The 20,765-nt window shown below is 37.0% G+C and overlaps 1 protein-coding gene and 1 long non-coding RNA gene across 4 annotated transcripts; one reads left to right on the top strand and one right to left on the bottom strand.

Annotated features, from left to right (window-relative positions):
- Positions 1-210: 210 nt before the first annotated feature.
- Positions 211-1,699, bottom strand: LOC145969361 (uncharacterized). Its single transcript, XR_014438058.1, has 4 exons — positions 1,458-1,699; positions 861-1,033; positions 684-752; positions 211-611 (listed from the first exon to the last, which is right to left on the bottom strand). It is a non-coding gene; the product is annotated as an uncharacterized LOC145969361 (long non-coding RNA).
- A 2,218-nt stretch (positions 1,700-3,917) lies between these two features.
- On the top strand, positions 3,918-20,052 carry LOC145969360 (uncharacterized). 3 transcript variants are annotated; one of them, XM_083095414.1, is made up of 10 exons: positions 4,431-6,572; positions 6,655-6,862; positions 7,249-7,713; positions 17,968-18,051; positions 18,134-18,220; positions 18,361-18,528; positions 18,632-18,673; positions 18,832-19,055; positions 19,130-19,253; positions 19,380-20,052. In XM_083095414.1, the coding sequence occupies exons 1-10, from the start codon at positions 6,396-6,398 to the stop codon at positions 19,472-19,474; spliced, it is 1,674 nt and encodes a 557-aa protein (XP_082951540.1). In that variant the 5' UTR covers positions 4,431-6,395; the 3' UTR covers positions 19,475-20,052. The 3 variants fall into 3 exon arrangements, with proteins under 3 accessions (XP_082951542.1, XP_082951540.1, XP_082951541.1); XM_083095415.1 differs by having other exon boundaries at positions 4,433-6,572; positions 19,130-19,248; positions 19,380-20,051; XM_083095416.1 differs by lacking the exon at positions 4,431-6,572 and adding an exon at positions 3,918-4,226 and having other exon boundaries at positions 19,130-20,052.
- The last annotated feature ends 713 nt before the right edge of the window (positions 20,053-20,765 follow it).

Genomic DNA, 20,765 nt, shown 5'->3' with positions numbered 1-20,765 from the left:
TGACCCGCTTTCAGTGACATATTAGTCTGTCCATAAGATAACTAAAACGTGGCTATTCATGAACATCCTTTAGTAGTCTTTAAGACTTCTTTTAGACATCTTTTTAGTTGCTTTAAAGATCTCTTTTAGATATTTATTAGTCATTTCTAAGACTTACTTTTCGGTATGTGTTCGTCTTAATTATAGGTTATAATAAAATATACAAATATAATATTTACAGAATTTATTAAATATATTTATAGAGGTATTCCTCGTGCTACATAATAGCGCATAATGTAAGAGTAACTGATTAATAAAATGTCTAATGAGTAACTGATAATAAAATGTCTAATGAAAGGTCGAGCATTACATAAAAAAGAAAATTATATACATTCAACTTGACCTATAAACTATAAACTTTATAAACTTTAAACTTAAACATTTATAAACTTTAAACATTTAAAGTGAGTTTTTTTAATTTTGGTACCCGCCAAAGTCATGACAAAAGTATTATGTATGACATAATTTTTTTTGATGGTATCTGTATCTATCTCCCACTCTTCGTAGCCATTCTGCAAATTTATTTTTTAAGCCGTAATAACTCGATGAACTATATATGTTTGAAATAGTGCCTGTAAAAAATTTTTATTATAAAACAAACATATTTCCAAAATTAGTTGTATTAAATAAATTTATGCAATTACCTATGATAATATTCGCAAAAGCCGTGTTTTTAATTCCTTCTGTTTTACGTTGACCTTCCTATGTGTGCGCTACCAACAATTTTACAAATTAAAAAAATTAGACAAACATAAAATACTTTACAATCAATAATTTATTGATTCATTTGAGAAATATATTATATAAGAGAAAAAACTTACCTCGAAATAATTGTATTGTTCCTTCAACTGTAATATTGTTCCCTTAACTGAGCAGAAGAAGAAAGACGCATACAGGACCACGAATACAAAGTACAATGCACAGTAAAGTATCAGCATATATTGCTGCGTAGAGAGAAGCAGAACTTGTAACGGAAATATGTCTATGACATAATCTAGAAAAAACGATAAGAAATATTAAGACTCTAAAATACAAATATAAAAAATTAAGAAAAGTATTAAAGTTTAAAATGTAATAAGTAATGCAATCATAAAGAGTCTGTTAATGAACTTGTAATGAGCAAGTAAAAATTTCAGAATTAAGCTTGATTAACATTATTACAGTAAATTTAAATCTAGCAAATATTGATTAATATATTTTTTTATGCAATGTTTATTAAATAATTTAATAAGAAATTTTTCCTTCCAAAATAACCTCAAACTTTAAAATATCTAATTTTACGAAAAATTAATCAATTTGAGTAAGAAATATAACAAATGTATGAAATCACATTTTTATTTACTTATTATGTAATATTTGTACACAATTATACATGTAAAAAAGAATATTATGTTAGATTAAAATTCTATTCCTCTTACCTTGTGTTTTCTTCTCACAGAGTCGGACACAAAGAGGTTGAGCACAGCGACTCGTAACTCGCAACTCGCAATTTGAAGAGGTTAATTGGTTCACGGGTTACGAACGGATTCTACTTTATCAGCATGATATGATTTTATTTTTTCGAACGAGATATGAGTTTTGATGCAAAATATAAATAATAAATTAATAATATAAAATAATAACTTTTTGTAATTGGTCGGAAAGATTTTTAACACACATTTTTTGCTTTACCGGAAAAGCAACTAAAAAAAGATGACGATAAGATGTCCTTTTTATGTTGTCTTTTTCGACAAAGCGAAAAGATATCCATAAAGACATCTTTTTGCTTTGTCGAAAAGATAACTTAAAAAAGATCTTTTCGTTTCCATTTAGTAGAATGTGCTGTGTGGGTTGATTAAAAATAATCCGATTTATGTCATGTTTGGTATCATTTTAATTGTAAAAATCTCATTAATCCATTGCAATTATTTTCAAATCGAAAAAATGTTAAATAAAAATTTTAATTTGTACGATATTTAAATCCATAACAGTTGTTATAGTTAAAGAAAGGTCTCCGATTTGAAGCAAGAGCGAGAACAAGTAAGGAGCAAGCGAGATAACGAGTCATAAAAGAGTTCCGAAGTCCCGCTCGCCAGGCTCACTGTTTCTTATCTTCATAGGTATACATGTCATCTTATTCTGGAAAATAAAATTTTTATATTTCGCATTTTTTCGATTTGAAAATAATTTCAATGGATTAATGAGATTTTTGCGATTAAAATGACACCAAACACGACATAAATCGGATTATTTTTAATTAATTAAATAATTAAAATTTAATAATTACTTTAATTAAAAATGATCCGATTTATGTCGTGTTTGGTGTCATTTTAATCGCAAAAATCTCATTAATCCATTGCAATTATTTTCAAATCGAAAAAATGGGAAATATAAAAACTTTATTTTCCATAATAAGATGACATATATACGTATAAAGATAAGAAAATACGAGTCTGGCGAGTGAGACTTCGAAACTCTTTCATGATTCGTCATCTCGCTTGCTCCTTATTCCTTCTCGCTCTCGCTTGAAATCGGAGACTTTCCCTTATCTATAACAACTGTTATGGATTTAAATATCATATAAATTAAAATTTTTATTTAGCACTTTTTAAATTTGAAAATAATTGTAATGGATTCATGAGATTTTTACAATTAAAATGACACCAAACACGACATAAATCGAATCATTTTTAATTAAATAAATTGTTAAATTTTAAATCTTTTTCGTTCACTACGTAGCGCTTGTCAGTTTCATGCTTCAATCTCTTACATTCGCACTTCTCTCTCTCTCTCTCTCCCTCTGTCTCTGTTTATTTGCCCGGTATTCTTCCATTCATAGATCACCATGTTCGGAATCGAACAAAAAGACTAAGAAGATTCTTCCATTCGCTTATGTCACTTTTACTTTTCTGATTCTCGTTTCTCCATATAAAATTAAATTTTATATACATATGCATTTTTATTTTATAATACTAACGAAATATAAAATATTAAATTTGTCTCTCTTTCTCTCTGTTTTGTTATAATAAATACACCTATGTAATACAATTAATATGTATTTTTTACATTTGCAGTAAGAAAAACGTTTAGGACAATTGATCATAATTTGCAGCTATTTACGAACAATAAAGTTAAATGTATATAGAATCAATTTACACAAAATAAAATTTGATAGATTTTATCAATTTATATTATTAAACATGTATAAGCGTATTCAATTTTATTTTACTTATTTATTTCATACAATACAATAATAATAATAATCACATGATTTTTATAGCTGATAACCCAGGTAGAACATGAAACTCATAATGACATCATTATGACGTCATCATGATTTTATTTATCACTTAAAAGTTACCTAAACAAAAATTATTAAAAAATGAGTTAAAGATGACAAAAAGAATCATAAATTTTTAAGTTCAATAATCGCATTATATAATTTTAAAAAAATTATGTCGCTTAAATATAATTAAAATATACATGAATAATTAAATAAACAAGTAATTGCGTAATATATATAAAAAATGATATTATTATGATTGATTCTTAAGATTTCATACGCGAAGTATATATATTCTCCAACAGAGTTCGCTAGAATTGTTTGTCGCACGGTTCTAACCATAGACATAGTAAGTATAGACCGAGCATCCATTGTATAAGCGTTAAGTATACGAAAAGAAAGACAAAAGATGTAAGATGAGTTTCTTTCTCTTTTCAATGCCGGAGGAGTGGGGAGCACTTCTCTTCATCTCCTCGCGCCGGTTCGTCGTTTCCCCTATTGAGATGAGGAGAAGTGCTCCCCACTCCTCCGGCATTGAAAAGAGAAAGAAACTCATCTTACATCTTTTGTCTTTCTTTTCGTATACTTAACGCTTATGGATGCTCGGTCTATACTTACTATGTCTATGGTTCTAACCTACGCCTACGCATCTTATACAGCTTCAGGCGGGAAATATTAATTATTTGACAACGTGTAAAGATTGGCCGCAGACGATGGAATTTGTTTGCCACTGCAATTGGCCAATCCATGAATATAGTTCGCATTTATTCAACGTGAACAAACATGATCAGTGCAAAATAGTGAATACAGAGTAATAAACGTATATAATGAGTGCAAAACAACAAGTAGCAGTAGCAATAAGTTTTTTCCAAATAATATAAACCGAAAATCATAATTTATGATGTCTGGAAATAATAAGAATAAGGTAAGAACTTATTTTATTAATATAAAATAATGCTTTCTTTAATCTCTTAATCTAACCTTACCTAACCTATTTTTGCATCATTCGCCTGATTTAGTTTTTCCTGTTTAATTGTTTCTTGTTTTTGAATTAATTCTTTTATTTAATTTAATCTAATCATGCTATATACTATCTTTAATTTTTCTATTTTAAACTGACAGGCCTTTAAACGAAAAATAGCATCAAAATATAGAATTAGTGCTAGGAAACGAATTGCATTAGTCAAGTTTCAAGCAAAAGCTGCAAGATCAATTGATTTTGACGATTCTGACAGTAGCGATAATAATAGAATACATAATTTTGAGAATCTTACAGACTTTGATCCTGAGGATTCTTTTGAAAGGAAAAATTTTCAAGAAAATACCCTTTGCTCAGATCCTAGTTCAGATAACAATTTTAATTCTCCTTGCAATTCCATCAATAACTATATAAATAATGATATTATAGATGACTATATTATGAATGATAATAGAGATAATGACACTATTGATGAGAGAGAGAGAGAGAAAGAGAGAGAAAGGAGACACAAGATTATAGTGATATAAATACAACATTAAACTTTAATGAAAAAGAGCAATTAAATGATTATTTATTAAACATGTTAAGGGAATGGGCTCTGCGTGGAGTATCAAAGAAAAAAGTAGATACATTGTTGACTCTATTGATACCAATTTTTCCTTTTCTGCCTAAGAGTCACAAAACTTTGTTGTGCACTTCAAGAAAAGTTAATATCTTAAATGAAAATGATGGGCTATTTTAGTACAAAGGAATAAAACTGAATATTAGACAATTACTTTCTGATGAATATATTCGTCAATATAGTGAAATAGCGATAGATGTCAATATAGATGGCATTCCTTTAAGCAAAAGCTCAGAAATGCATTTCTGGCCTATTCTTGGCAAATTTCGAGATTTTAAACATCCTTTTTTGATTGCTGTTTATTTGGGCTCTAAAAAACCTACTAATGTTAATATTTATCTGGAACAATTTGTTGCTGAAGTAGCGGATTTACAAGAAAATGGATATCAATGGAGTGATGATAATATATATCAATTTAGAATTATTAATTATGAGATGCTGAAGCTCGTTCATTTATAAAACAATGTATCGCGCATAATGACTACTATGCATGTGAAAAGTGTATTGTACAAGGAACATATTATAAGAGTAGAATGTGTTTCTTTGAACAAGACTATCCCAGACGCACAGATGAATCTTTCTATAATAGAGATAATCCTTTTCATCATGTTGGTAATTCAATTTTAAAAAATATCGGAACTGGTATGGTCTCTCAATTCCGTCTGGATGCATTACACCTTGTATATCTAGGTGTTGTTAAAAGAATGCTTAATTTTCTCATAAGTAATCGTTCTCAATGTACATTACCAGATGCGATTGTATTTGAAATCAATAATGAATTAAATGATATCGCCAGCTTTTTTCCATTGGAATTTACTCGGAAGCCAAGAAGTTTGGGTGTTCGTAATAAAAGAGAAAAGTGGAAAGGCACTGAATTTAGAAGATTCATATTATATGATTGTATTTATGTTTTGAAAAATCGTGTGCCCATTAATATTTTCCAGTGCTTTCTCCTTCTTCACTGTGCAATTTACATCTTACTTTCTATACACGATCTTTGTCAAAGAATGAATGAGATTGCTAATTATTTGTTAAGAAAATTTGTGAAGCAATCAGCTCGATCATTTGGGCATGAATTTGTCGTCTACAATGTTCATTCCCTCATTCATTTGGCTGAAGAATGTCATAACAGAGATACATTAGATTCCTTCAGTTCATTTCCTTATGAAAATTTTTTGGGTGTTATTAAAAGTCACTTACGTTCTACTTATCGGCCATTACAACAATTAGCTAATAAAGATATGGAAACAAGGTGCATTAATAAAGCCATATCCTCATAAAAATTCTAATTTTGTGACTGAAAAAACCATTTGATGGTTATAATTTGCCAATTCGAGGTCAACAATATGCTATTGTTATAACCAAAGATTTTACACTGAGTACAAATAAAGCAAATCGGTACTTTAAAACTATCAATGATGCAGTTGTACGTTTATATAGTGTGATTGATTCTCCTAGAGGTATTATTGTCGTGGGAAAAAGATTTACACGTTATGAAAACTATTATGAATTTCCTATGGAGTCTCCAGAATTGGGTATTTTTAAAGTGCCGAAATTTGAAAATACATTTTATTATTACAATATTGAAGATGTTAAAGAGAAATGTATTATTATACCTGATAGTGATGACACTTTTCTTTGCATTCCACTCATTCCGTTTTTTCATTAAAGTACATTTATACTTTTACAATTTCTATAATTTACTTTACTCCTTGATATCAATATATAACATTTTGATGATTTCTGTTACAGTATGTTTTTGTGAAATTTCCTATTTCGGATAATGTACAGGAAGAAACTGTAGGCATTATTCCATCATCATGGATAAACTATTCCCTCAATACTTGTAAATGGCCACCAAAGAAATATTCCTCTGATAAAATTAGCAGATGGGTTATGAGTTTAACGGAATCAAAGGATGATTTTGAAGATATACAAATAGAAATTATGCATGAATATGGTAAATGTTTTATGCAATAATAAGAAACTAATAATGCATTTCTAGTATTTAATAAAATAAAATAATTTTTAAAAATTACAATAAATTAAAGCTATATATTACATTGTTATATATATTTGTTTACTCAATAGAATAAGTTTATATAAAAAAGATTGTAATCTTTTCATATCCATATATTTTTTATCTATATTTGTACATTTTTCAATTAAAAAAATATTATCAATTTTAAAATAATAGTATTAAATGCATTAAAAATATTTTTCCAAATATATTCATGAATAGTTTATTTCAAATCTTTTATATATATGTGATTAATTAATTTTATTACTATTAAAGTAAGATTTGTTAGTTAAAATGTTTTTATCAATAGTAAATTACCTTTTCAGATTCTTATGTAAAAGCACGTAAGGCAAGTATTAAAGCTGAAGAAGAGAGTGCTATTGATACAGCTGCTGGAGAAACTGATATACAAAAATGTAGAAGAAGACGCAAGCCTGCAAGATATGAAGAGTCTGATAGCTCTGAAATTGATAATCCCTCTCCAAAGAAATTAAAGAAGACAAAATGTTTTGTCATTAATGATAGCAGTGATGAAGAAAATTATACAGCACATAATATCAAAACAAAAGTGAAAAAGCTTGTAGAAAATAAAAATCGATCTCCTTCTCTTTTATCTCAAACAAAGAAGCCCAGAATAGTTAAACATACAGTTCTGTCTCCATCCTCTTGTACTGAACGAAGGAAGATGTTATCATGCCATGCATCATCACAGTCTTCCGTATTACAAGATTATACTTGCCTAGAAGTTAAGAAAAACAAACAATCAGTAGTAAAATCTCTCTTCAATGATAGTAAGTTTTATTTTACACAAGTTGTATATACATATATTAGAGTTTGTGACGTGACACTTGGCGGTCCGTCACAAGGATCGCGAGATCCGACCGAGAATGAATTTGGGCCCTCGTTCTCCCCTAATTTAGGGAGAGAGCGGCTATTGGAGGCGAGATTATACTCGCCTTCCGTGCGTACAAATTTATTTGTTAGCGTTAAGATTAGGCTTAAGAGCGGGCACGATGGGAAACGCTGACGGGATCTCATCCGGTGGCTCAAAATTGAGGAAGGAGTACAGGATACAAGGAAACGGGCGAGCGGAGGCGCCGACTAAAAGGAACACGCCAAGCTAAGTATTATTATTTAATTGCGTCAATAATAAAGTCCACTTAAGACTACCGCTGCCGCTCCTGTAAACATTCACATGCCCAGCAGGTACGGGGAACAATTGAGGGGAAGGCCAACCAGCGGACGAAAACTGACACTGAGACCCCGAGTCGGAGTCATCTCGGCCGGAACAGCGCTAAAGAAGAACATTCTAAATAACGGCGAGTGGCTGCCGAAAGTATCCCTCCTGACGGGCCTCGACGAGAGGAATTATGGAAAATAAAAGAGGAAACGGGGTGCGACAAGCACATGTACAGCCCTGAAGGCCGCAGGATTAAATGGGCCACACGACGATCCTGAGGGTTGCGGAAGCGCCACAGGTGGCCTAGTTACGCATTAATTTGCTAGCGTGATTCCGACGGGCCTTCCGCTCGCCACTGTTCGGCGGACCGGCGAAGGGAACGACGGCCCAAAATTACCGATCCGACACGTGGATGCCGAGAGCACGGAGAACCGCAAGGAGTCACCGGTGAGACAAGCGTCGACCCCATCTGGCTGTCTTTGTTAAATAATTCAGGTAGAATTAGCTCGAACAATGTCGGTGCCGTATAGCCGCCGTAATTACATTTATTGTGAAATTCCTTTTCTGCGTTCTCGATATTTGCGTCTTAGAGTACGACGGCCGGCCGAAAGACTTTGTTCGAGCTTTCGTAAACTTAAGTGCCCTCTCTCCCAGTTGCGCGCCGACAGTCACTGTAAATGTTTATTTGTACAATTATTACTGTTAGCTGTAAAACTTTGTCTGTTAAAAGTACTGTAACCGAGCTCACACACAAAGGCGATTGCGATATCCAATAACCGACAAATACGTCGCGGCATCGGCTCGCATATTTCCGAGGCTCAAGTCATTTGATACTTTATTGTTATTGATAGTTTTTCGTGTCTCGATTCAACCGTTCCTGTTAGATACGTTACTAGTCGCTAAATTTTTTTGTTGAAGCAGCAGATCTGTATAATCGGTTCGCATCTATATTCGCTTCTGTTAACTGCGTGTGCGGCGGGTAGATCCATTATTATAATTAATTATTTCTATTCGCGAAAGACGGATGTCATTAAAGGAGTCGACACCGCGGTGCTCATTATTAAAAGTTATTTGGGGATTCGTAGCTGCCGAAACTCTAACAAGTCTCGTTTAGCGCGGAATTCCGAGACTTTTCTTATATGCTTTTTTTCTGCCGCGTGACATATGATACCGCGGTGATCGCGCTCGAATGCCGGCCCGTCGCTGCCGGCTAATAATCGGATAATCAATATTATAAAACCGCTTTGCATCTACACGAATCTGTCTGTCATTAAAATTTATTCATATGTTAAATATATTAATTCTTGTTATTATAATATTATGTTTTATTTGCAGCCACCCTGTATTCTCGATCCTTCCTTGTGAACTGTTAACACGGACTCCCCCCCTCTGCCAATTTCGAGACGGGGCTAGTCGAGCGTCCGCCGCGATTTTTCTGAGAATTTTGCATTCTTTGTGTACTGCCGATACGGTAAATTTTATAGAGCGGTGCGGATTACCGCACCTGGCGCCCATATATTTGATTTTGGAGAGAAACGTTTTTTTTTTGTTGTTATGTAAGGAGATCGCGCCGAAGGTGTGCCGTGGGCCAAAAACACCGGCCACGTAAAATCATTAGCCCTTAAAGAATTAACGGTCACAAATTGGCGCCCAACGTGGGGCGCCCACTAAAAACAGGGCATCTCATGATTTCAAATTTTCCGTTAGAGATTCGTTGGCACAAGGAAGAAGGAACTCGAGAATAACAAGGTCAACTGTAATATATATTGAATTTTGAATGTTGTGATATCTCTCTGTGTCTGATATTTGAACATGTATTTCTCTTGTATTTGAGGGTCGCAAGCAAATATGATTTTGAAAACAACCGTTTTGAAAGTATCGGAAAGTCTCAGAAGCATATATAATACAGATTAATATTTTTCCCGTACGGGAAACTTTTCAAGTATTAGTAATATCGTCTATTTAATCGATTTAATGAAATATCTACAATTATAGCTGTCGATTGAAAAAAAATTTTTGTAATTCATTTTAATTTAATGAAAATATTAATTTTTTTTTCTCTTTCTTTCAAAATTAAAACTTCTGAGATACTATATATTGGAATTCAACTTTTTAAGAATTTTATTCCCTTCTAGAGCTTTTATTATTGTCTCTCGGTTATTATTAATGATTGTTGATAACTTCTTGAAAACTTCGTAATCTTTTGCTTAATTTTTTTATATATTATAATTAATTCTTCGTTTTTTTTGTTTTGTAAGCTGTTGAAAAGTCAACGTAGCGAATTAAAAGTCAATATAGAGGACCTTATTATTTATTTAAATTTGGAATGCTTGCGCACCCCTCCTCCTTTCTTTCATTTATTGGCGCATTAATTGCTGCCTACCGCTATAATATTCGGCTTTACAACTTGTATATTGATGTGTGCTATTTTTGGATTCTTTTTCTTGTGTATTTTTTTTTCTTTTACCGTTTGCCTTGTTAGCGATTGAGATTATTTATCTTGATGTATATTCTGTGTATTAATGTGCCTTTCTTTCAGGATTTAATTGCCATAGTAAAATTCTTATTTTAAACCGATCTTTTTTTTTATCTGTGGAATTTCGGTGTGATTTTATAAAAAGGAAATTATTTGGGAAAATTATATTAGTAAGGATTGCTTGCTCGGAGTTTTCGGAACATTAGAGTCGTTTGTCTTCGCGTTAGTGTTTATATTTTTGTGTGTTACCGTTCGGAGCGTTCGCCTATTATTTTCGAATTTAACGATTGTCATTGTTAGCTTCTCTCAAGGATCTCTCGAATAAAGCCTTCGCAGTATAACACAAATATTTGCGTCCTCGGAAAACCACAGCTTTCGTCGGTCGAAACACGTATATTTTCGACTCGTATAGTTGCCGTGAGATAACGGCCAATTTTGAATTTTATTTCGAGATCGAGTGTTCGCGATGAGCGTAGAAAATCGGAACGATACGGAATGGGTTCACGCGCTGACGGTGGACCAGCTGAGGGCGGAGTTGGAGCGACGGGGTCAGAGCAGTGAGGGTACCGCCCCCGCGTTAAGAGCTCGATTAATTAAGCATGAGAACTGCACACTACTGGGATGGGAGACGCCGCGGACACCCACCGGAGTCGATCTGGAAGCGTTCGAACAGCCGGAAGGGGCGCCTAGAAGGCCCAGTGACAGGGACGAGCGGTCCGTAGCTGCCGAGGGGGCGGCAGAGGGGGATCGCTCTCGGTTGCGTGTACGACCCCCGCGAATAGAACTACCCCCGCAACCCGTGGATAATCGAACCACTCCGAGACCAGCGTCTTCCGCCATGGACGTTTATCATATCATGCGTCGGTGGAATTTGTAATTTTCCGGCGCGAGAGGTAGCAACGCGGAAACGTTTCTAACGCGTATCGAGGAGGGCCGCGCGTTGATAACAGTCAGCGACGAAGAAATTTTTAAATGCATTCCATTCTTTTTAACGGGCATCGCGCTATACTGGTACCGTGGTGAACGTAATCAGTGGAGGGCATGGCGAGATTTTGAGACTGCATGGCGTGAAAGATTCGGGAATCCTGACTTCCAATTTGCCTTACGAGACGAGATCATGCGGCGTACGCAGGGCGAACACGAACTTATCGCGGATTATTTAACCTGTATTCGCGCTCTTTTCGATAGATTAAGTCCTCCGTGGAGTTTGGAGGAACAGTTAAATTACGCCCATCGTAATATGCTGCCACGCTTACAGATTTCGGTTCACCGCTGTAATGTTTATGATTTCGCCTCGCTAGAATATGCGGCTACGCGTGTTGAACGTAGCTACGACGCTTTAGCGCAATATCGTCCTCCGCCGACTCCGGACCAGTCTATTTTTCCTGATTTAGCGTATCGTCCTCCGCGAAAGACCGCGAAAGGCCCGACTGCCGTAGCTGCCGCCGGAATAACTGACGTGCAGCCTACGAAGAAGAAGAAGAACGACAAGCGAGCCCAGAAAGGGGCGACCGACACCCGAACGGCACCGGCGACCGTTGCCGTTGCGCCTCCTGCTGCCGCGACCGCCGGTACTTCCGCTCCGACTTCTAGCAATTCAGTGACTTCCAACCGAAAGGTGAAGTGTTGGAATTGTGAAAAGACCGGCCATATAGCGCGTGAATGCTCGGAATCGCGCCGCCAATACTGCTACCGTTGCGGCAAGGCGAATGTCACCGTGAAAACGTGCCCCTCGTGTTCGGGAAACGAGGCCGAGAGTCATTAGGGAGGGCCGCTGCGACTCTGAATAACGAAGGGGAGGCCCGCGTCGCGAGCTCCACGCGCGAGATAGTCTTGTCTTCGAACATGGTCGATCCCACCGATTCTTTAGAGCTACCACCATTGCATTATCTTATCGTTGCCATTAATAAGGAACCTTTAAGGGCGCTCGTCGATTCGGGATCGACTCGTACGATCCTCGGGGCTGAGGCCATTAAAATTGTTCGAAGGTTGAATCTGCCTACTCGGCAACGAGTTACTCGGATTCGCACCGCGAATGGGCAGATAGCGAGAGCGCGCGAGGAGGTCGATCTATCGTTTCGACTAAGGGATCGGATTCGTACCATTTCCGCTTGTTTGCTGCCGGACTTGACCGTCTCGTGTTTAATCGGCATGGATTTTTTGCGAAAATTTGGCGTGATTGTGGATTATGAGTTATCGGAGTGGAATTTTAGAGATAGTCCTGCCGTGAGATATCCGTTTGAGTCGGAGAGCGAGGAATCGCGAGTATGCTGTGGACTCCCCGAGTTGACACCCTTGCAGAATGAACACCTAGAGTCATTTTTGGAGAATAGGGTACCGATAGCTGTCGAAAACCCCGGTGTCACTTCTCTTACAGAGCATGTTATTGACGTTGGCCAACATCGACCTATTAAACAGCGATGTTATTTGGTTTCGCCTAAGGTTCAGGAGGCTATTCGCGATGAAGTGGATAAAATGTTAGAGGCTGGAATTATAGAGCCTTCTTTTAGTGAGTGGTCAAATCCTATCGTTATGGTAAAGAAATCTAACGGGAAATATAGATTCTGTTTGGACTTTCGGAAAGTGAATGGCATCTCTAAAAAAGATGCGTATCCGCTGCCGAATATGAACGGTATTTTAGATAAACTTAGATCTGCTAAATATATCTCAACTCTCGACTTGAGCCAGGCGTACTTTCAAATACCGTTGGCCGAGGAGAGCAGAGAGATTACTGCCTTTAGTGTTCCCGGAAAGGGGTTGTACCACTTCACGCGAATGCCTTATGGACTTACCGGAGCACCCGCGACATTCCAGCGATTGTTGGATAAATTAATAGGGCCGGAAATGGAACCGCACGCGTTCGCGTACCTAGACGATATCGTGATCGTGACGCCGACTTTCGAGGAACACCTGGAATGGTTGGGACGCGTGTTGGATAAAATTTTTGCTGCCGGTCTTATTATAAATCCGTCGAAATGTGAGTTTTGCCGCTCACAAGTTCGGTATCTCGGGTTTATTGTACAGAGAGACGGGCTAACAGTAGACCCCGAGAAAGTACAACCGATCTTAGAATATCCGGCCCCGCGGAACATTAAGCAGTTACGCCGGCTCCTAGGTATGTCGTCCTGGTATCGGCGTTTTATCCCGCGATTCGCGACTCTCAGTGAACCGCTAACAAGATTACTGAAAAAGAATCAACGTTGGGAATGGGCGGAAGATCAAGCCCGTGCTTTTGAACAGATCCGTTCACATTTGATGGCCGCTCCAACCTTATCGTGTCCAGATTTTAATCTTCCCTTCGTTTTGCAAACAGACGCGAGTTCTGTCGGGATAGGAGCAGTTTTGACGCAAACAGTCGAGGGACAAGAAAATATTATAGCTTTCGCGAGTAGAGCATTGTCCGATCCGGAGAAGAAATACTCCGTCACAGAACAGGAGTGCTTAGCTGTCGTATGGGCTATTAAGAAATTTCGACCATATCTAGAGGGTTATAAGTTTACGGTAATAACCGATCACAGTAGTCTGCGATGGTTGCATAATCTTAAGAATCCTACGGGTCGACTCGCAAGGTGGGCCTTAGAGCTACTCGAATACGATTACGAGATAGTGCATAGAAAAGGCGCGTTACATCACGTACCGGATGCTCTGTCGAGAATGTATGAAGGTGACACCGAGGTTAAAGTATTAGTTGCCGCGGAAGCAGATTTAGCTGCCGATACCGCAGATGAGTGGTATCGCCGGCGTTTCAGGGAGGTATCTGACCGAACTAAAAGATATACGGATTGGAGAGTTGTAGATGGTCAAATGTATTACTGTCGACCAAGGGCGATCGTGTCGGACATTGTCGAGGATTTAGATCGGTGGAAATTAGTACTACCGCAAGAACGGCGAGGGGAGGCTCTGAGAGAGGCGCATGACGAGCCGCAGTCCGGACATTTAGGGGTGGAAAAGACCTTCCAGAGACTCGCGGTCGCGTACTTTTGGCCGAACATGTTTCGGGATGTCGCGAGATACGTTAGGCGGTGCGACACGTGCCAACGTACGAAAGTGGAACAGGCTCCCCCGACAGGACTTATGGGCCGACGCGTCGTAGAGGGCCCATGGACTGTCATTGCTGCCGATATAATGGGACCGTTTCCCAAAAGTAAGTCCGGATTCACATACGTCCTGGTCGTGCAGGACTTATTTACAAAGTGGGTAGAGTGTTTTCCGCTACGCGCCGCTAACGGGAAAAAGATTTGTGAGGCTTTAGAGGAAGTAGTCTCGCGGTGGGGTACACCAAAGTTCCTGCTTACGGACAACGGCACGGAATTCGCGAACCGAACATTGCAAACGTTCGCTGAAGAGCACGGAATCCAACTCACCACTATTCCGCCGTACCACCCGCAAGCGAATCCCGTAGAGCGAGTGAATCGGGTCTTAAAAACAATGATTGTCGCGTTCCTGGATCGAGACCATCGGGAGTGGGATGAGCACTTGAAAGACTTTCGTTTCGCTTATAATACGGCTCATCATTCCTCGATCGGAGCATCACCCGCGTTCTTAAACTTAGGACGAGAGTTAGATCCCTCCAATAGTTTACGCGATCGTTGCCGAGGGACGGCCGAGATCGAACCGCGGAACCCCGCGGATTGGTCCGAGCGTATGAGAGGATTACGTACTCTATACGACTGGGTGGACGAGAATTTAGAGCAGGCCTACCGCAAACAAGCCACGTATTACGATTTAAAGCGACGCAATGTTGCTTTTCAGATTGGCGATCTAGTGTTAAAACGCCACCATGTTTTATCGTCAGCGGCACAGAATATTGCCGCAAAGTTATCACCGAAATTCCACGGACCTTTTCGCATTGATCGCATGCTCTCGCCTGTTGTGTGTGAGCTCGTCCATTTGAGTGGCGATTTTGTGGGTAAGGTGCACGTGCAGGATCTTAAACCCTACCATGTTCCGCTTCCCTAGAATAAGAGCTCCTCTTTGTTTCAGTTGTACTCTGCTTTGGCTTTGTGGTCGCATGATCATTGTGGTGTTGCGTGTTCGTAACCTGTATGAGGATGACTGCAGGCGCGGCTATGGAGGAGAGTGGACTAATTTTGAATTTGGAGATTTAGGAGCATTCGAAGGCTGACGGCTGTCGACGTTGGTCGGTAGCCGAGACCTCCTCGGTCCTCTCTTAGGAGGGGGGAGTTGTGACGTGACACTTGGCGGTCCGTCACAAGGATCGCGAGATCCGACCGAGAATGAATTTGGGCCCTCGTTCTCCCCTAATTTAGGGAGAGAGCGGCTATTGGAGGCGAGATTATACTCGCCTTCCGTGCGTACAAATTTATTTGTTAGCGTTAAGATTAGGCTTAAGAGCGGGCACGATGGGAAACGCTGACGGGATCTCATCCGGTGGCTCAAAATTGAGGAAGGAGTACAGGATACAAGGAAACGGGCGAGCGGAGGCGCCGACTAAAAGGAACACGCCAAGCTAAGTATTATTATTTAATTGCGTCAATAATAAAGTCCACTTAAGACTACCGCTGCCGCTCCTGTAAACATTCACATGCCCAGCAGGTACGGGGAACAATTGAGGGGAAGGCCAACCAGCGGACGAAAACTGACACTGAGACCCCGAGTCGGAGTCATCTCGGCCGGAACAGCGCTAAAGAAGAACATTCTAAATAACGGCGAGTGGCTGCCGAAAGTATCCCTCCTGACGGGCCTCGACGAGAGGAATTATGGAAAATAAAAGAGGAAACGGGGTGCGACAAGCACATGTACAGCCCTGAAGGCCGCAGGATTAAATGGGCCACACGACGATCCTGAGGACGTTGCGGAAGCGCCACAGGTGGCCTAGTTACGCATTAATTTGCTAGCGTGATTCCGACGGGCCTTCCGCTCGCCACTGTTCGGCGGACCGGCGAAGGGAACGACGGCCCAAAATTACCGATCCGACACGTGGATGCCGAGAGCACGGAGAACCGCAAGGAGTCACCGGTGAGACAAGCGTCGACCCCATCTGGCCGTCTTTGTTAAATAATTCAGGTAGAATTAGCTCGAACAATGTCGGTGCCGTATAGCCGCCGTAATTACATTTATTGTGAAATTCCTTTTCTGCGTTCTCGATATTTGCGTCTTAGAGTACGACGGCCGGCCGAAAGACTTTGTTCGAGCTTTCGTAAACTTAAGTGCCCTCTCTCCCAGTTGCGCGCCGACAGTCACTGTAAATGTTTATTTGTACAATTATTACTGTTAGCTGTAAAACTTTGTCTGTTAAAAGTACTGTAACCGAGCTCACACACAAAGGCGATTGCGATATCCAATAACCGACAAATACGTCGCGGCATCGGCTCGCATATTTCCGAGGCTCAAGTCATTTGATACTTTATTGTTATTGATAGTTTTTCGTGTCTCGATTCAACCGTTCCTGTTAGATACGTTACTAGTCGCTAAATTTTTTTGTTGAAGCAGCAGATCTGTATAATCGGTTCGCATCTATATTCGCTTCTGTTAACTGCGTGTGCGGCGGGTAGATCCATTATTATAATTAATTATTTCTATTCGCGAAAGACAGATGTCATTAAAGGAGTCGACACCGCGGTACTCATTATTAAAAGTTATTTGGGGATTCGTAGCTGCTGAAACTCTAACAAGTCTCGTTTAGCGCGGAATTCCGAGACTTTTCTTGTATGCTTTTTTTCTGCCGCGTGACATATGATACCGCGGTGATCGCGCTCGAATGCCGGCCCGTCGCTGCCGGCTAATAATCGGATAATCAATATTATAAAACCGCTTTGCATCTACACGAATCTGTCTGTCATTAAAATTTATTCATATGTTAAATATATTAATTCTTGTTATTATAATATTATGTTTTATTTGCAGCCACCCTGTATTCTCGATCCTTCCTTGTGAACTGTTAACACGGACTCCCCCCCTCTGCCAATTTCGAGACGGGGCTAGTCGAGCGTCCGTCGCGATTTTTCTGAGAATTTTGCATTCTTTGTGTACTGCCGATACGGTAAATTTTATAGAGCGGTGCGGATTACCGCACCTGGCGCCCATATATTTGATTTTGGAGAGAAACGTTTTTTTTTTGTTGTTATGTAAGGAGATCGCGCCGAAGGTGTGCCGTGGGCCAAAAACACCGGCCACGTAAAATCATTAGCCCTTAAAGAATTAACGGTCACAAGTTTTATGTTAATATGGCAAGGTTTTACTTCTTTGTACATATTATAATCCTAAAGTAAAAATAAATCAACAATGGTCAAAGTAAAGCTTGCTTTCATATTTTTCTTGCAACAGCAAGTTTCATGTTTTTTTTTTATTTTAAGAAACTTTTACTTTTCACGTATTACATTTTTTGTTTATATTAAAAAATTTCATTATTATTAATTTCTTTTACAGCGGCTAAAGAAATACATATATCTGAGTTGTCGCCTAATCGCAATAAGTCACCATCCTATAAAATGACCTCAACCCCCATAAAAGGTAAGGATGAAAATAATATTTTATGCATATTTATTAGCTGTTTTATAAAAAACTTAATTTTTCTCTGAAATTAAATGTCAAGATACTTTATCTGAAGTTTTGGACAAGGTTTCTCCAACAGTAAAAATTTCAACTACAAAAGCTGCAACTTCACAATCCTGTTCAAACTGTATGTATCTATGTCGTATTGCTTACTTACAATTAATTTTTTAACTTATATGCATGATATAATTAGTGTTTAAACAGCATATCATATTCATTGCTCGTCTTACGATGAAATTTTTGCTTTTAATTGATTATTTGTTACAGTATATAGCAATCCAATATATTTTAATGCTTCACCCCTACGAAAGAAATTATCAATACATGGAACGTCGTCCTCGTCTTTCGAAAAAATAATGTCTCTTAGTAAAGCTTCTACTACAAAAGATACTTCTATATCCTTTAAATCTGTGACTTCTCAGCCAAGTCATAAGTGTAAGGTTATATGTTATTTTTCGGCTGTAACAAATTTTTTGTTTTGTGTTAAGTTCATTTCCATGATTAATTGGACTAATATTTTTTGACTTAACTGTTTTAGCTTCTTTGCCGTCATTGATGAAAAATGTACACATACAATTAGGTAAGTTGTTGATTGTTTCTTGATTAAAGTCTATGATTTTATTGACCATCAACACATAATTTTATGCATATGAATAAATAACCTTCAATTTCAATATTTCTTTATTAATTTTTATTTAACTTGGAAATTATTATTTATTATATGTCACTTTATTTTAGATCCTCATGTTGCTGCTATCCTTCAAATTTTAGTGGATAGGCAAGAGGAATTGAATGGTAAAATAGAACATGTAATTTTGATGCTTCATAGAATTCATCGCACGTTAGCCCCAGAAGAAAAAATTATTAAACCGAAAGGACTCCCTTCACTCCCTTTAAATGATGAAAATGCCTTCTCTGAATTTCAAAAGTTTCTTATATCTGATGATAATTTTTACCCTGTAGTAAGTAGAAGTTTCATTATTCATAGTAATGTGTTATCTAAAGTTTGTTATCTAAAATTAAATTTTTTTTATAGGTAGATTATTTTTGTACACTGATGAAAGTCAATGAACAGACCGATGAATATACAGCTGTCGACCGTATTCTACCTAAACTTATTACGAATTCTTTGGCTCGCATGATAAATTATGCAGGGTCAGGTTTAGTAAAGCTCAAATTTCAAAATACTAAACTTCATGAAGCAATCAATTCTAAGTTTAAATTTAGCTTCTCAAATAATATTTTTTTTAAGTAACACACTGATGTCTATTTTATACAATACATAGGTGCTGTTTTAAAGATATTCCCTGAAAGTAATTTAATTCAAGCGGAAAGGAAAATATCACGATGGTTCCACACAAGTAACCAGCGAAAAATCTAGTTGTGTCGGATTTTTTAATGACCGAAATTAGAATCTGACATTTTCAAAATATTCTCTACTTTACAGAAATGTCTTATGTTACAATAACTATAATTGCGCTTCAGCGTCAGAATTTTTATTTTGAAAGTTTATTTTCGAGATGTAAAGTTTTATTTTCTGTTATGCAGTTTTTTTTTCAATTTATATTAAGCTTAAAGTACCAATGCTTAGACCTATATTTGGAGATTCGTATTTTTTTGGTTTTTTAAAATGCAAATATCTAATCCTTCAACTATAAACATATGTTGTACATTTAATATATATGTATATGTGTATATATATATATATATATATATATATATATATATATATATATATATACACATATATATACCATATTAAAAGTTTAGACATCCGCATATAAGCATTGGTACTTTTATCTTACAGTTAAAAGAGAATTAATTAGAAAATTTGTTTATTTTTATATTAATATAATGTACTTTTATTATTATAATATTGTATGTTTTTTTGCGTTAGGATTTTTATTTTCAAAGCTTTTTGTTTTATTAAAAGTTATTTGTATTGCTTTCCAATTAGAAGATATTATATTAGAGAATTCATTTATTTTTACATTATTAACATATGATCTCTTAAAGTGCTATTTTGTGCAATACTGTTTATTTATAATAATAATTAATATACTACTTGTAATATTACTTATAATAATAATATGTGTAATTTGTAATATAAATAATTTCATTAATATTAATATTATTAATATTAATATTAATTTTATTAATATTAATTTTATTATATATAATAAAGCCACAAATATATATTATTCAATTTTGCATAATATTCTTCTCTTTGTAGGTCATATTAAAGTCAATATAATATCAAAAATAAGTCACTAAAACATTGCCAAAAGTATATCAAATGAGATCATTATGATTTTTCTAAAATGACTTAGGTGACGTCATAATGATGTCATTATGAGTTTCATGTTCTACCTGGGAAGTATGTATTTACCCGGTAAGCAAAATGCGCGCAATTTGCCAGCAGATTGGCGACAGATTTCCACAAAAGTTGCTAGCAGATTGGCATCCGTTATGTCCGCAATAGGCTCACGATTTGCTAGCAAAACCTGCTCACAGAATCTGACAGCAGATTATTAGCAAAAATCAAGCAGGATCTGCTAACATCACTTGATGTCAAATTGTCGGCAGAAACCGAGCAGGATCTGCGCGCGCGTAATCTGACGGCAGATTGGCAGCAGATCCCGAGCAGAATCTGCAGCTTCTGGTCATTCATA

This window comes from Camponotus vicinus, unplaced genomic scaffold, assembly GCF_025532165.1.
Source record: "Camponotus vicinus isolate PSW18456_S1 unplaced genomic scaffold, iyCamVici1.0 SCAF_3, whole genome shotgun sequence".
Lineage (NCBI taxonomy): Eukaryota > Metazoa > Arthropoda > Insecta > Hymenoptera > Formicidae > Camponotus > Camponotus vicinus.
Note: the sequence above shows the minus strand (reverse complement) of the source record. Positions and strands in the feature narration are given on the sequence as shown.

Bases quoted from the DNA above. Each gene is read 5' to 3' on its own strand.
- LOC145969360 (XM_083095414.1), top strand. From the start codon at position 6,396: ATGAAAACTATTATGAATTTCCTATGGAGTCTCCAGAATTGGGTATTT. The intron at 18,674-18,831 runs GTAAGTTGTTGA...ACTTTATTTTAG, and splicing joins AAATGTACACATACAATTAG to ATCCTCATGTTGCTGCTATC. The intron at 19,254-19,379 runs GTTTAGTAAAGC...TACAATACATAG, and splicing joins GATAAATTATGCAGGGTCAG to GTGCTGTTTTAAAGATATTC.